A 17,000-nucleotide genomic window follows, 5' to 3' on the forward strand; every position below is an offset into this window, starting at 1 on the left:
TTGCTTGATTAATTCTCGTGCAATGCAGAAATTTATGTTTCATTTGTATGGCAGCCCCCCCCCCCTTAGAGAGGGGGGAGGGGCCTCAAACTATCCCGAAAACCTTCCCCGGCCCCAAAAACCCCTACGTACCAATTTTCACGTTGATCGGTTCAGTAGTTTCCGAGTCCATAAGAATCAGACAGACAGACAGACAGACATAAATCCATTTATATATATATATATATATATATATATATATATATATATATATATATATATATATATATATATATATATATATATATATATATATATATATATATATATATATATATATATATATATAGATAATAGCGCCTTCTACGATGTCACTTATCACACAGGGGGTCACTCTACGAAAAATGTAACGATTCATTAAGAGTTTTCGAACGCATATTACTCAAAATCGTCATAGCGACATATGTTGTGTTATATACCATTAGGCTAGGCGCAAATTGAGAAACGTATAGCGCTCATGAGATAACACGAGGCTACCAACACGATTCATATGTGTCACAAACGTAGCGTGGCGCTGCGCATATTGAGTTGCAGTTTGGTGTGAATAACATGCCACTCGCATAGAATGTCTGATTCACACAGAGTTCGCGATATATTCATTTACTAACACAATCAACCAACCGGCACAACCATACAATGTCAGACTCACGGCTCTATATGACTATTCACCAATACAACCACCATAGCCGGCACGACCAGCACGAGAAACTGTGGTTCGGCCACAACGTCACGCGAGTCGTGTCTCACGAGCACTGCACCATCTCGTGTCACCTGGCCAATTTGCGCCGTTCTATCTGTTTTCATTAGTCACAAAAACAGGCGCTATATCGTGACAAGTTACTCGCGCTACACGCGTTTCAATTTGCGTCAATGCCAGGAAACGACGCAAATCTTTCACCATTGTTGGTATCTTATATTCGAGAACAGCGCGGACACGTGATGCAATGGAACGTATTCCGTCCTTATCAATTAAATATCCTAGAAATTCTACCTGTGGTTCCGAAAAAAACACACTATTCGGCATTTATTGACAGACCGTTCGCTTGAGGCGTTCGAGGACAACTTTGATGTGTTCCTTATACTCAGCCATGCTTGCTGACGCTCAGCCATGCTTGGGGTACGAGGTACCTGTCAGGGGTTGTAGCTTTATTCAAGCGATAATCGCCCACAAACCTCCATTCACCACTTTTTTTGGGAACACAATGAAGAGGGCTTGCCCAGCTGCTGCTCGGAGAGCGACATATTCCCATTTCGCACATGATTTGGAACTCGTCTTTGCTGCTTGAAGTTTTTATGGATGCATACGACGTGGCTTTGAGGCCACCGGAGGTTCCCGTGTAATGATATAATGTGTGACATCCTGTTTTACTCCCTGTTGAATCGATGACGGAATTAATATTTCTCGATACGAGTTGTTCAGTCCACCGCTCAGCGCAGCGCACTGAAAGTACGACCGACAGGATGGCGGAGGAAGGAACGCAACGAAACCTGACCTGTAATTACTCAGATGTGATTTTTAGGTGGTTTAGATTTTGTTTACGCCTGAAAATCTCTCACTCGGTCAGAGCATTTAGGTCTGGCAAGCACGATTGAAATTCTACAATTTTCTTCCAATTATCGAATGGAACGCTCGAAAATTCCAATCCATTTTTCATCGATTTTAGTGTTAACGTATTACGCATTAAAAAAATGGACTAATTTCGGAAGGCGATGAAAAAAAAAACTTTTGGGCGAATGGTCAAAATGGAGAGACAGCCTACCAGCCTAGCTGACATACATCTTTTCATGGACCATGGTTGAGGTTCCGGCCAACTTCCGTAAGGCCGCCAAGCGTTTCATTCACGATACTTCATCAAACAACCCTGTCTCTTCCTGTTTCGTATACACTAGTTATTCCGGCTCATTTAACACGTTGAGCCCTGACCGAGCTAGGGGACCAAAGATGAACTTTTCGTCTGACTCGCGTTGGTCCCTGCGGATCAATAGGGGACTTTTATAAAAAACTTTTTCTAATTTTGTTGCTGTCGTTTCCATTTGACACTCTCTAAATAAAAAGTACACTGTCGGTGCGATGAAACCAGCTCGACGTATCTTTGGATGCATTGGAAGATCTCTTGAAATATAATGTCAAATAATGTCAAATAAAAGTTTTTTTTGTGGTTCATCCATTCAATGAAATCAACATGATCAAATTGTAATAATGAAATATATTGATATCGCGAGACATTTTCGTTTCTTTTGCCAAATGCGGGACGTTTCGCGGGACATAATCTTACGCGGGACATTTTGTTGAAATGCGGGACTGTCCCGCGTAACGCGGGACGTCTGGTCAGTTTAGATTAAAATAAAAGATTGGCATGATTCACATTCTCGCCCATGTCGGATTAAAATCGTTCTGTCGGATAGAATCAATACACATAGACGTAGATGTTTAGTATTAGCGTTTTACTAAAAACAAATATCGTATATTCGAACCAAATTATCCTCTCCACAGCTTGCAAGCTGAATTTTACTGCTAGAAGGTTTGAAAGCAAGACGCTTTACCGTCAAATGGTGACCACACCTGATGAGAAATGATAATTACACTTCGATATTACATCGAATAAGGTGCACGACAAATACTTACGAATGGTCTATCTTGACTAGCAACTTCCAGTCCTGCCGAACCGCATACAAATGAACGATGCCCGTTTCCAACCCAGTCGCCACCAGGTATCGATCATCCTCAATTTTCTGTTTGGCGAATGCCACAGCAGTGACTGATTCTCCTTTGAGTTCGATCACCGCTTGGCTGGCATACAGACCCGCAGCAGACTCATCACGTCCCCACAGGACCACCTTTCCATCGCGTGATCCCGTGGAAAAATGTAACGAGTCGTGTGACCAATCACAGCACCAAATGATCCGTGTGTGGACACTCGTTTTTTTGTTGGTGTGAGTAATAAGCTGAAAATCACAATCTCCGTCGTCTGTGACCTTATTCTCAAATACCGACAAAGTTCGATCCCTCGAAACACCCAACAGCAGGGCATTGTTAGGGGCGAATGCTATCTGGGTGACCGTGAGTTGGTGTGCCTCGAGTTTTTGAATAATCTTCCACGTTGCAGTGTTCCTACGGAAGGGTATTATATGAACTCTATATTGAATTATAATGGTCATGGCTTACCATATGAGAATTTTGGCGTGTTCAGTGGACGTTGCGCGACTTGCAGATGCTAGAAATCTTCCGTTCGATGTAGCCGCTAATGCATAGATTTCATAACCATGTCCGTAAAGCTTCTGCATCTCCGGCCACAACGTATTCTGCATCAGAGTTTCCTCCGTCGGAGGTGTTTCCATACTTGCCGGGGTAAAATAGTGCTCCGGATAGATGTCCTTAACGTGTTTTGTTTCACGTTCAGCTTCGATATTATAAACAGGTTTATTGGAAAGACCTAGTGACGGTACTGAGGCTCCTTTCGGTGTGGCTGGAAACGAAAATTAAAAACATTTCTCCATATTTTACCAACAAGAAAATAAATACGCCGTACTTTTAAGAATGTTGTCCCCTTCAGAATCGCTCGTAATCCCACAAAGCTGCCGCAAATTTTCTACATAATTTCCCGGTGCTTGGAATATCCGAACGATCTTTTCCTCTGCCCCACTAGCAAATCGATACCTTGATAGCATACACAAACACTGCATGTCATAGCCATGAACTTGAGGTCGTGCGATCTCATGCCATGTTTGAGTACTTTCGTTTGCATCATCCCGTTTCCACCCGGCATGTATTCTTGTGGTTTGATCTGCAGAAAGCGTTACTAAAAACTGGCCTTCCGGTTCCCAAGTTAAATCTCGAACTGACTCAAAGTGCCCTCCCACTATAATTCCAGGAGTCCAAAGTTTGTCGTCTGCCTTATCTTGATGCCACAAATGAAGACTCCCTTGGAATCCATGACCTAGAATGGCCCGACCATCCGGTGACATCTTTCCCCCATAAAACCCAAGAGAACCTCCGCCAACCTCTCCAACTCTTACACTCTCGAACCAGATGCCCGACTCGGAAGGAGCCCAAACTATCAATGTTTTATCAATCGAACTGGAAAGCAGGCGAAGATTCGAGCCTTGTTTGTGAAAATGAACCCCATAAACCCATCCTTCATGACCTTGCAAAACCGATTCCAGCGATAGAGCGTAGAAGAAACTGCTTCCTTGATGTGTCACACTAAAAACTCTCTCCTCCAATACGATATCTTCATCGGCAGAAAACTCTTCGAATGATTTTTGAGCTTCGATATGCTCCCGCTTGGATATTCTCCACAGCCGAATAAAACTGTCCTGCGATGAGCTGGCCAGCAGCAAATCTTCACTGTCCACATCCTCCACGCAATCCAATCCTCGCACCCAATCAGAATGACCCGTTAGCTTCTCCACCGGAACGAATTCATCATTCGAGACAGTGCACAAATTTATCGCATCATTATCCGAAGCATACGCAAGCATCAGGCACTCAGATCCGGGCAGCTGGAGAAATTTCAACGCGAAGCAGAAGCTTGTTTTCAGATCAATCGTTTGGAAACACTTAAACGCCTGACCATCGTTTCGCCACAGCTTAATGCTGCTGTCAACCGATCCTGTGGCCACAGTTAGGTTTTCATGTTGGTAGATGGCGGCAACATGGGTAATTCCCTTGGTGTGCCCCTGCAACCTATGCTTGATGGGCTGCAATGCATCTCGAGTGTTCCATAGGATACAAGTAGCATCATCCGAACCGGAAATCAGATCAACTGAAGTCTCGTTTGAATGAGCGTTAAGTTTTTTAACGGTATTTACGCGAGCTTTATGACCACTTAGGGTTTGAATAATTTTGGATGAACCGTGAAACTGAAATCAATGTAGAATAATATTAATTGACGAAATTTAACATACTGTTCACCTACATTGGGGTCAAAAACTGAAATCGCATGACACGCAGCGTAGTAAATGAGACCATCTTGGCCCCAGTCTAATGCTCCTGGTGTACGATTGCAGGCCACGGATGTGTAAAGATTCTTTATTTCCATCCTGGATTCAATATCAGCATCGATAATATAAGCAATGCAATTAATTCTCGGTTATATCGAACTCTGTTTGAGAACACCCAACGTGTTCAACACGCAATGTTTGTTTTTGTTTACATGAACACTTTGACTTAACAGATGAGATGGATTCTGCAATAGTTTTGTTTGTGCACTTGGGATATATTTTTGTAATTTGCATCACGAAACGACAAACAGAATTTACGCTTAACTTTTCAATAGGACCTATCTGTTTTGATCGATTCTCTTTATTGTCTTTCTTTTTCAATTACCACAGCCTCGCAGACAGACTTTGTGCCAGTTTAGGCACACACTTTGATCAACGAGGTTACTTTCTACACTCCTGGTTATCGAACAGATCAGGACACGCTTTTACCGCTGAGTTATTAGCGATAGAGAATGTCGATGAAGAGAATCGATCATAACAGATGGGTCCTATTGAAAAGTTAAGCGTGAATTCAATATATTCACCCATATTCCGGAGCACGATCAGATTTGAAACTTTGCAATCCGCGTGATCGACTTTTTCATTTTGCAAACCTTTCGAGGACCAAACCCAATCGACATAGGCGAAAGTGGTAAAAGTGTCTTGCCCTAATAGAAACGTCAAAATATTTCAACCGAACAACGCGAGGAAAACATCTTGAAACGATAGGAAGAAACATATTCTAGCTCAAAAACATATTTAAATACAATTCATAATGTTGAAAATGGAATAATTCAATATTTCCCTACGATTCTGAATTTCCACTGTGGAATCGAGATGCAGGTAAATTCACCATAGTTCGCCGGTGAACGTGAACGCGAAAACAGTGGTGAATATAGACGTCAAAATTTTCCACCGTTATGTTCACGTTCGAATGTCGCTGTACAGTTCTACTATTAATAGAAAACTTAATTATATGTACCTGAATTAAATATACTTGGTAAGGAGAGAGGAATTGGGAAAAAGGCATACTGGAAGGGAGAGAATTGTTACGTTTGGTTGCGGACGGACGCATTGAAGTTAGCAGCGAATAAATTAAAGTTATAAACGAGTTGAACAGTGGTCTTTATTATTTAAACTGTGAATAAACTACATTATTACAGTCGCAAGACATTTTGAAAATTATTTCATCGTGAACAAAAAAAGCATATATAAAGGAACTCTCGATTTTTCAGTGAAAATTTCCATATGGATGCAATTTTATTCAATCGGATCCCTGCACTACTCGAAAATCTTCGTTGCTTCGAGTTGCTTTGTGAACAACTGTATATTTTGTCCGAATTACTTTATTGAAGCTCGATGTTTATTTACTTTATACAAACTGGCGAACTTTTAATATGAACGTGAACGTGAACAAAAACAAAAACATTCGCGACTTTTTGAGTTATTTGTTCGCAATGTGGTTCACCGTTAAATTATTGTACTATTCCACCACCAGTAAAACATTGCCTTCAGCAGGTCCCGTGCGACTGAACTTCCCTCTAGTTTCGATTGTGCCACATCATTCACCATTTTCGACGCACAAACCATCACCAACTCAGCAGTGAATTGAGTTTTGTTATCCAGCCATACCAGTTTCGTATTAGTCGCGCACCATTTGTACACATAGTTTTACAAAACACTATAACAAAATGGGCCAAAACTGAAACGAGATCTAGTATCGATGCCCAGTCGTGCTTCCGTTTCGATCGTCTCCGATTCAAGCACCGTGATAACGTCTTCATATAGCGGCTCGTACACCGGAGCAATAAGGAACTATCAACTAGTAACATGCAATAAGCAATATTATCGCCAATGGATTTATCCATTACATTTTTGTTGATCTCCACAGTGTCGCATTGGAGACAATTTTGACCTATAATTGGACATTGGCGATGTGAGTAGTACAGTGTCGACGTCTGGTGGCGACTTTTAATGTGAGGCCATAATTTGGGCGTCGTCGTCATTCACTTTTGTCCATGTAAAAAGCCATTTAGAACAGCCTCTTTCTTTTAGAATTCTGAGAGTGAGCCCACAATCAATTCTTTAGCGAACATGCATTCATTTACTTGCCATTAATAGATGCAAACGGAGGAAGCTTAAACAGCAATATTCGTTTTCTCCGTTTCACCACAGTATCCGTAGAAGAATCATTGCATGTTCAGCGAGCGATTTACACGTTATTTATAAAAAGTAGAAACGCACAGAACAAATGCATGAGGGAAGGAACTCCAAAAGCCAGCACTCAGGCTGGTATAAATGCTAGAAATGTGCTAGAAATCGCGAATCCTGCCTTTTATACCAAATATGTTATCAACGGGAGGAGCTTAAGTTGTAATATTTCCTCTCTCCACTGTGTCCATGGTTGCCAAATTTAATTCTGTAAAATTTTCTGAAAAAAAACTGTATATCTGTATTTTAGCAAAAAATTCTTTATAAAAAATATGTGTCGAAAAATTGAGGAAAATAAAATAAAATAAAGGTTTATTTTCATTTTGAATTTATTTTTATTATTTATTGAAGGCGTATTAATACAAAAAAAAAATAAATAATAAAAAAAAATTATTCATGCTCCTCTGAATTATATAATGTTTATACATAGTTTTATCGATCTTTGCCTTCAAATTTCTTGTCAATTTCATCCTTGAAACTCGTCCCTGAGCCGATACATAGTTCTTCGGTTTGAAAATAGAGTCTATAAATGTGAGTGTCAACCGATTTTCGGACTTTGCTTTGTTGACATTTTAATGCGAAAATATTCGCTCTATTCGTGTCTTACAAATAGACCTTAACAATGGATATAAAAATGTCTCGCCATGCCTTTTGACATCCAACCGCTGGGACTCTTACTCACTTTTTGCCCCATAAGATTCATCTTGAGTAGCCTGAATTCGTTATCCAAGTCTTGCTTATTACCTGCCTCAACGACTTGAGGAATTGACGCATCATATCATTAAGGTTTGGTATCTTGACGAAATCCGCAGGCCGCCGTTTCGACCGACTCGCTGAATTCAAATCGCTTTGAAATCGGTTTCACGAGTTCAATATAGAGGTGACGACAAATCGGTTTAAATGTGAAATCCAATCCTTTTCCAGCTTTTTTGCACCGATACCAGCGTAAACATCCTCAGGCTTCCTCAGAAGTCTTCAAAATTTTTCACATCAATATCAGCATCAGCGAATTGCACGTAGCTCTTCAAACATAATTTACCCAACATGATCAACAATAATATTCTTGTCTCATTATAAAGATTGTAAAATTGAGAATTTTCTGATTGAAAACGTTATTGAAGAGCGGTAGAAGAAAAGTTTAGAAGCGGCATAATCGGTTTAGTCATAGGATCGTTCCAATGACCCAATATTGATACATGGAACATGGAACGATAAGAATAGTTTACGCACTCCAAATCGCTCAAGATTTCACTTAACAACTGCCTCCAACGAAAGCCATCTCGTTACGTTGCGTTCAACATTTTTATAAATCCAGGTAGATATGTGCACTGTGCACTGTAATAAAATAAATATTTTAAATTGAATTTAAAGAAAAAAAACTGTAAATTCTGCATCTCTGCTGAAAATATGTAATTTAGTATATAGAGATTCTGTATCTGGAATTTCGTGAAAAATCTGTAAAATACATACAGAATATTCTGTATATGTGGCAACCCTGACTGTATCCATAGAAAGAACGCTGCTTTTGATTCACAATGGTATATATATATAAATATATATATATATATATATATATATATATATATATATATATATATATATATATATATTGTAACTTACAGATGACTAAGTAAAATTTTTAAAGTTCGTGTGTTGCAAAAATAGTTATTACCGATAAATTTATTTCATAATAATGTGATCTGTTTTTTGATTAGGCACCCTCAATGAAAGAAGTAGTCATCCGCAAAAAAGCACAATTTTCGTATTATAAGGCCTGTTAATCATAATTTTGACGTTTCCTTGCGGATTTCGCGTTCGGGATGATCGGTGCTTTACTGTACTTGTTTTTCTACCAAAATGACAACTCTGTTTGACATTTTCTACAATGTCTCACTTAGAAAAATCTCCGGTCGAAAACTACCAAATACATTTGGTAATGCAAAATTAGTAGAATGTACAAATTTTTTATACATTTTGTCAACAAACCCGCATCCCTACAAGAGTTTAGTACATTTTACTCGATAACATTTGTAAACCTGAATAATGTCATATCTGAAAACTGGTGAGAAAAACGCGTATTAACCATTTTCATTGTTGCCATAATGCAATACGGAAGTATAATATGGATATAATTCTGATACGTGCATTTTCAGCGGGAAAATGTAGCCGATATTGGGCTTACGATTCATGGTTTTGCTTGACATACGTGTTTATTAGTACGGTCGAAAGTGACTACAGATTGGTATTATTTACCAAAAAATTCGTTATATTTACTAAATATTTCTCTCAGTGCTGACATTCCTGTTGGAACACATCCCTGCATCTCACAGAGCGCTCATCTGTCAGAAATTCCAATTCTCTCGCGACAACATAAATTTATGCTGCTCCTACAAGGGGTGTTATCTCTCAGCTCGCACGTTCGGTCTCACCCAACACCACAATCTTTCAGTCTTCTTTGGTGAGTCGGAAGGCGAGCTGTTTTTACGATTGCTACCGTCGCTTCACCAACCGTTATTCCGAGTAATTTCTTCTTTTTCGGCAATCATTGTGGTGTATATTTTTAAGTTTTGTTTTTCCGTGCTATGCAGATGATACAAATGTTACGTTTTGTCGTTCAAAAAAATCGTACTCATCGACTGGTGTGAGTAGAAAAAAAAGACGTCAAGCAACGGAGGAATATGATTGCCAGAGCAAGAGGCACCGAATCGTGAGAAGAAAAGAGAGCTACAGGAGAAAGTACTGCCTCGGCGGATGTATGTGTGTGTGCGTGCGTACGCGTTCGCGAAAGGATCGTAATTTTGTTTCCTGTTAATTTTGCAAATTTTGTGCAAAACCACTAGCGGAAATATCGCCGCCCTGTTCCACGGGTTGTGAGGGCAAGTTCCTGGAAATTGGCAGTTGAAAACGGATAGGGAATCACACGCAGCGGTGAGGCGGTGTGCGTCACATTCATCGCTCGGAGCTCCCGTCGCTAATTGCTCGATTTTTGCTGCTAATTGTGTATGTGGTGAAGTGGTAAGATTTGTCTCTAGTCTCGGTGTTTGATAGTTTCGGGTATTGTTGCGTTTGAGCTGCAAAAATTACGTTTGTAATCATGTATTTTGTCCAGCTTGCATTGTTCCAACTTGCTGGGAGGATCTTCATATATTTTTAATTTTTCGATAAACCTAACTTTTCCTATCAACATGACGTGTGTTGTATGGGAAACCGGTTGCCAATTCAATTGTGTGTTGAACATTAGTAATGGAATTTATGGAATTAATTAATCCTGCTATTTCATGCTATTATTCAAATACACGACTGAATGTCTTTGCTTCACATGATCTAATTGGAACAAATGATGAACCTACGAGTACCTCTTTCGGGTACTCGTACCCGAAATAGGGCGTTTGTTTTTCTGCGGAATGTAATACTGGCAACTCCGTTCTTGTTTTTGGGACGTAAAGCTCTCTTGCTCTGTTAAATCGATGGGTTACATTTTTCAAAGGGCCAAAAATCATAATAGTCGTTATTTTGGATAAACGCATACATCTCTAGATCTCAGCAGCAGAACATAGCTAAGAGCGAGAAGAACTTATAAGGGTTTCGGTGTAAAGCTATGACAGAGAAAGGGACATCAGCAGTGGACATTCATCGAATAGCAACGCCTTCCCGACTACTCAAAGTGCAGTTTTCTTAGGGAAACTTTTTCGGAAGAAACAACGACTGCGATAAGAGTGTTACCGTGATTCGTAGTGTCGGAATCGTTAACGTTAACAAAAAGTGCTGTGGTAAAAAAAAATGTACAAGCAATAAATTTTTAATGATCAATTTGCGGAAATTCGTGGAATTGATTGCTTTTCAAAGACACACCAACACTCGTACTCAAGGTTTTTTTTATGCTGTCGCAGAATGAGATAAAAAGAAAAAAATCCAGTGCTCTTCATTGATGTATAAGTGCCGCAACAGCAAGTGAGAATCGATCAAATAGGGCGGTATTCATCGATTTTTGTTATGCTGGTTTCCCTCAAGTGTATAAAAAATACTCACCGGATGTTCGTGTGTGTTGGTGCTTGTAACGTAGCCGACGCGTTTTGTGTTTATGGTAGTTTCATTGATTGACATCATCATCGCGGAAGCGAAGAGTACATCTGTTGTTTTTGTTGTTAATGGCAAGTGACACATCGCAACGGACACCGTTTTTGATACGAGAATGAAAACTAGTGTGCGCTTTTGGTCGAAAGGAAAGTGGTCCAGCGCGGAAGCGTTATCGAGCAAGGTCTGTTTACGTGGGAGCAGATGAGTGTGCAACATTGATGGTAGAATCAGCAAGTTGGAAATTACACCTCTTCAGGCGTCATCGTGTATCCACCGTAAGCGGAGGTTCCCGTTGGGATTTAATGGTGAAAGAATTCAGTCATCCGTTCAATTGATTCCCGAGGGAGAGAGGAATATTTTGGATATCGTCGATTTTGTGCGCTGCTCATTATAACTGGAATTGGTTAAAAGCCAAATTTACTGGAAAAAGCGTGAGTAACTGTGTAGCACTGGAAGTAATCTGGAGCGCATAACAGTTGAATGCCCCACACGAAAGTACGTGATATGAATAATTGCATAATTGGAGCAAACTGTTTGAAGCTCATCGATGACCAATTGCATCATTTCGTCAACAGTTGGAATTATTTTGATGCGTCTCAACTGACTGTGTGTGTAAAGGAATTCTTTGTGTTTGTTCATTTTCTTTGCCTTTGTTGGTATTTCTTCCTTTAATGTCCTTTTCTCCTGTCATCTAAATTCTTTTTCTATATTGGATAGCATTTCAATTTCCTCTGCATCACGTTTTCGAGGATTACACATTTTCTTTCTATGATTCTTTTTTTATACCATTGGATGGTAACTTTGACGATATTTATCCTTTGATTAAATGTACATATAATCTATGTAATAGCGAATTCCTTTTTTAAAACTGAGTTAGTGCCAAACTGACTGTAATAAAAAAACGTTTTCAGTTTCACGAATGCGGTGGTTTGTTGGTGTGCGTTATATAGTCTGATTTGTTTATATTTTCGATGACAAATATACAGTGTCGACGTCTGGTGGCGATATTAGAGGTTGGGAGGTAAATTATTCTCTATCAGATCAGAAGGGTCAAGTGCAGTGTAAAAATATAAAAGTTTCAATAAAAATTTTTGCTACATATTGTTTGATTACCTAACACATGTAGTCCTGACACTCACTTAACCATTTGTCGATGAATTCCTGTTTGTTCCACAAATAAATACTATTATAATATAAAATCATCATCAGACACAGTTTTCATTCAATATATTCATGCAATTTCGGAAAAAAACAACTTTTTATTCATTACATAAAATAAATATTCAACACGTTAAAGTAAATTTTCATTCATAATTTTGATTTTGAAAGCATGTTTATTTCACCTGAATATCCACCATCAATGAAAGCACACGAAGCTTAATGCCGTCTAAGCGAATATACTCCTCAAAATCAGAATTTGGAATTGGATAACGATTTCAATAATAAAAAAAAGCAGCAGGTTTTACATTTCCATAGTCTCTTTTTTAGAGTTTCCAAAACAATACTCGGAACTTGACAGTTCAGTATAGTTGTATTGTTGAACCCGAGTGCGAACCCGTAAAACATCTCAGTGCGAAACTAATAGCGAATTCGTTTTTGTTCAGTTTCAACCCCAGTGCCGCACTAACTGCTGTCAAAACGTTTTTTTATTCACTCAGTTTCGCACTCAGTGTCGCACTACTTCGCCCCGAAAGCTGTTAGTTTCGCACTGAGATGTTTCACGGGTTGGCACTCGGGTTCACCAATACAACTATACTGAACTGTCAAGTTCCAAGTATTGTTTTGGAAAATCTAAAAATAGAGACTATGAAAATGGAAAACCTGCTGCTCTTGCTTTTGTATTATTTGAATCGTAATCCAATTCGGATTCTGATTTTGAAGAGTATATTCGTGTAGACGGCATTATGCTCCGTGTGCTTTCATTGGGAGGCGAAAATTATTATGGATATTCAGGAGGAATAAACATGCTCTCAAAATCAAAATTAGGAATGAAAATTTACTTTAACGTATCGAATATTTATTTTGTGTGATGAAATAAGAGGGTTTTTTTCCGATATCGCAGAAACATTGAACGAAAACTGTGTCTAATGATGATTTTATATTATAATAGTAATTATTTGTGGAACAAACAGGAAATGCATCGACAAATGGTTAAGTGAGTGTCAGGACTACATGTGTTAGGTAATCAAACAATATGAAGTAAAAATTTTCATTCAAACTTTTATATTTTTACACTGCACTTTGCCCTTCTGATCTTATAGAGAATAGTTTACCTCCCAAGCACTAATATCTCCACCAGACGTCGACACTGTACATTTGTCGTCGCAAATATAAACAAATCAGACTATACAACGCACACCAACAAACCACCGCATTCGTGAAACTGAAAACGTTTTTTTATTACAGAGTCAGTGTGGCACTGACTCAGTTTTAAGGTGAAGGTGGAAGCTAGCCATTGTAGTAGTATAGGTAAACCCACGTGTAAAAATGGGGTAATAGTGTTTGTGAGAGAAGAGCGAAGCACATGTAAATAGATCAATTCACTTATCAGACTGTGTGGCGCTTCATTGACACTGACAATACTGATTATACGCGAGCGTAACATGAGCAAATTTATAACACATGCGAATTGGGCCTCTTTTGATATTAACAAGTTCTTCCGCATGCTGATAATTCCTTCATATTTTCCTTCGTTGGTCGTATTGTTTTCACATATTCACGTTGGAGAGCCTTAACTCTTCTCTTCGTTGGCCGAGACATTTTGATTGAATGTAGTACTTTTCCGTTTATTGTTTTTGAAAGCATAGACGGCTGCAGTGTTCCGAGCTCTGCAATACAATTTTCTTACCCAATGTTGAAGTTGCTAAAACTTACATTATAGACCCATTAAACGTAAAAATAATGATTGTACTGATATCAACACAATTTCATTCTATTGATTTTCATGATATGAAACGCTGTGACTCAGGAATAACATTTTATTGAGTGGTTTTGATAGATGTTTCGATGATGTTGTCTGGCATCAGTGTCGAAAAAATAACGATGCTTTCGCCAATACAAACAAAACCATTGTCGAAGATTGAAAAATGAAAATTTAACTTTCAGAGCACTTGCTCGAGTTTTCCGACGTTGTTCACTATACAGTGCGACAGCAGATGAAAATTTAATATCTTGTGAGTAATCGATTAGAGTTTGGCTGATATTACTTCATGGGAAGTGTGCGAAAATGATCATTTTCTCCACACTGTTTCGCAAAATTATTGATTTTCGGGCGAAGGGTGAGGGAGGGAGATGAAAGAAATGAGCGCCATTGTGGCAGCCATTTGTGGCTAGCTTCCACCTTCACCTTTAAAAACGAATTCGTATAACAGGTTTCGGGGTGAACATAGTGCGAAACTGGGTTGAAACTGAGTGAATAAAAAACGTTTTGACAGCAGTTAAGGTGGACGTCCACTGTTTGACCGGAAATATATATTTGATACTTTTTGACAGAAAAAGTTTGGTCAAAATTTAGTACAAATTTCATGTTTGTTAAAAATATTTTACAAACATAATTACACCTATTTGTTTTTTTTGTCAAAAGTTTGAAAAAACCATTTGGCCATACAAATAAAACACAAATTTCTGCATTACCCGAGAATTAATCAAGCAAATGAAACGAAATTTGGCACGTGGAGGTTTTAGGGTGCAATAAATGATTCTATGGTGGTTAAATACTTCTCCACCTCTCTTAGGGGGGGCTGCCAAACAAATGAAACATACATTTCTGCATTACTCGAGAATTAATCAAGCAAATGATACAAATACAAATTAAAGACAAAACTAATCAAGCAAATGAAGCCAAATTTGGCATGCGAAGGTTTCAGGGGACACGAAACGTTTCTATGGTGAATAGACACTCCTCCCCTCTCTCTGAGGGAACAACTCGAGAACTTATCAAACAATTGGAATCAAACTTAGCATATAGAGGATTCAGGGATCGATAAACGTTTCTATGGTAGCTCGACAATCCTCCCCCCTCTCGGAAGGGGGCCTCCCATACAAATGAAACACAAATTTCTGCATAACTCGAGAACTAATCAAGCAAATTGAGCCATATTTGGCATGTGGAGGTTCTAGGGGGCACGAAACGTTTCTATGGTGGTTTGACATACCTACCCCCTCTCTGAGGGCATGGGGGCTGCCATACAAATGAAACACACACTTCTTATCAAGCAAATGGAGCCAAATTTTGGGATGTGAAGGTTTTTGGGTACGAGAAATGTTTCTATGATGGTATGACACCCCTTCCTCCTCTGGAAAAGAGAGGGGGTCCCATAAAAATAATGCACATATTTCAACCAAACATATTCCAACCAAACATGACAATTGAAAATTTTCGGAAAACTCTGGAAATTCGAACAATTCAATTCGCATATGTTCTACGATTACATATCCCATGAACGTGCGCTTAATAAGAAATCGTCAATGTGATAACGAAAAAAAGTTTTGGGCGGGACGAAGTTTGCCGGGTCACCTAGTATATATATATATATCTATATATATATATAATTTCTGCATTACTCGAAAATTAATGAAGTTAATGAAACCAAATTAGGCATATGGAGGTTTTAGGATACAATAAATGTTTCTATGGTGGTTAGAAACACGGTGATGATTCCGGAAACTTTTTCATCAAGCTAGTATGCCATACACTGTACAGAGATCTTTAAGTTTATTATAAGCTAAACAAGATGTCTATGTGGACACATTTGCTCTCCTGTCAACTCATGCGGATATATACGGCTGTTGGGGGTTGAAATATTTGAAAAATTACAAGTTCGTGATGCGATGATTCAATATTATTGGAGATGACTTAAGAAGTTTATATTTTTCGGAATATGTAGTGGTAGCACAGTTTTATGAATCTCGACGGGAGACTCAATGCAAGAAGCTTTTCTCAATTTTCAATTACCAATGAATTCACAATGTCGTTCGGGACTAGAAAGCTACCTCAAGACTTCCGTGGTGAGTTGATTATACACATCCTAAACCCATAAGTACGTAACCATACTGTATCCTTTCCCCTTTCAAAATACGGATTATGTCTGCAGAGGGAAAGCAGAAGCTTTATCATAGTTTTTGTTCGATTATTCAAACTGTTCTAAAGAACCAGATTTACTCGGCACTCTGGCCCGCATTAAGATGGAGAAGCACAATATCATCCGATAGAATCTCATGACCAAGTGCCATCTATGAAGTAACGCTGGCTTTATAGCTCCCGACTTGCGCTTGCGACACTCTTCATACAATTATTTTTTGTTGGAACTTTACATAAAAGTCTGTCGTATTCCCAGTTGAAAAGAAATATTGGAATTGAATGAAGAATGCAAATGAAAAAGTAGAAATGCTGAAGTGTGTCGTTTTGCGGGAAGAGATGCAGATGAGTACTAGTTTTTAAGGCGAAGAACCTATATCTCTTATCCAGTAAAGATAGAGACTTGTTGTGAGGTTAAAATGCTCTCCCCCGACATCCGAATGTTTATTGTGATCATTCGAAATGATCGCCAAATTCAACTACAACTTCCTCTTCTATCAGGTGTTTCTTAACAAAATTAACACCGTCTTGAGGTCGTAAGGGAAATGGCCTGTAAACGCTAGAAAATAAAATCCTAGCCATAGAAACCGGCATAGTTTCGCCGGTTGAACTG

At 38.9% G+C, this 17,000-nt stretch overlaps 2 protein-coding genes across 9 annotated transcripts in view; one reads left to right on the forward strand and one right to left on the reverse strand.

Moving 5' to 3' along the window:
• Positions 1-2,418: 2,418 nt before the first annotated feature.
• LOC129768721 (elongator complex protein 2) lies at positions 2,419-5,191 on the reverse strand. Its single transcript, XM_055770548.1, has 5 exons — positions 4,959-5,191; positions 3,570-4,902; positions 3,206-3,506; positions 2,666-3,151; positions 2,419-2,602 (listed from the first exon to the last, which is right to left on the reverse strand). Exons 1-5 carry the CDS (start codon positions 5,079-5,081, stop codon positions 2,488-2,490), a joined length of 2,358 nt encoding a protein of 785 aa, XP_055626523.1. The 5' UTR covers positions 5,082-5,191; the 3' UTR covers positions 2,419-2,487.
• Positions 5,192-9,635: 4,444 nt separating this feature from the next.
• Positions 9,636-17,000, forward strand: part of LOC129768725 (ADP-ribosylation factor 6) — a 56,542-nt gene continuing 49,177 nt past the window's right edge. For 3 of the 8 annotated variants that reach the window (XR_008741717.1, XM_055770557.1, XM_055770559.1), the window contains exon 1: positions 9,670-10,248. The gene's annotated coding sequence lies outside the window, so the exon portion shown is untranslated. Of the gene's footprint in view, positions 10,249-10,770; positions 11,742-17,000 lie in introns of all 8 variants that reach the window. The other 5 variants (XM_055770561.1, XM_055770562.1, XM_055770563.1 and 2 more) reach the window with 3 other exon arrangements.

This window comes from Toxorhynchites rutilus, chromosome 2 (genome assembly GCF_029784135.1).
Source record: "Toxorhynchites rutilus septentrionalis strain SRP chromosome 2, ASM2978413v1, whole genome shotgun sequence".
Classification (NCBI taxonomy): Eukaryota; Metazoa; Arthropoda; class Insecta; order Diptera; family Culicidae; genus Toxorhynchites; species Toxorhynchites rutilus.

Excerpts from the sequence above, each read along its gene's own strand:
- LOC129768721 (XM_055770548.1), bottom strand. The coding sequence starts at position 5,081 with ATGGAAATAAAGAATCTTTACACATCCGTGGCCTGCAATCGTACACCA. Across the intron at positions 4,903-4,958 it reads TTTCAGTTTTTGACCCCAAT|TTTCACGGTTCATCCAAAAT; the intron begins GTAGGTGAACAG and ends CATTGATTTCAG. Across the intron at positions 2,603-2,665 it reads CTAGTCAAGATAGACCATTC|GTGTGGTCACCATTTGACGG; the intron begins GTAAGTATTTGT and ends ATTTCTCATCAG.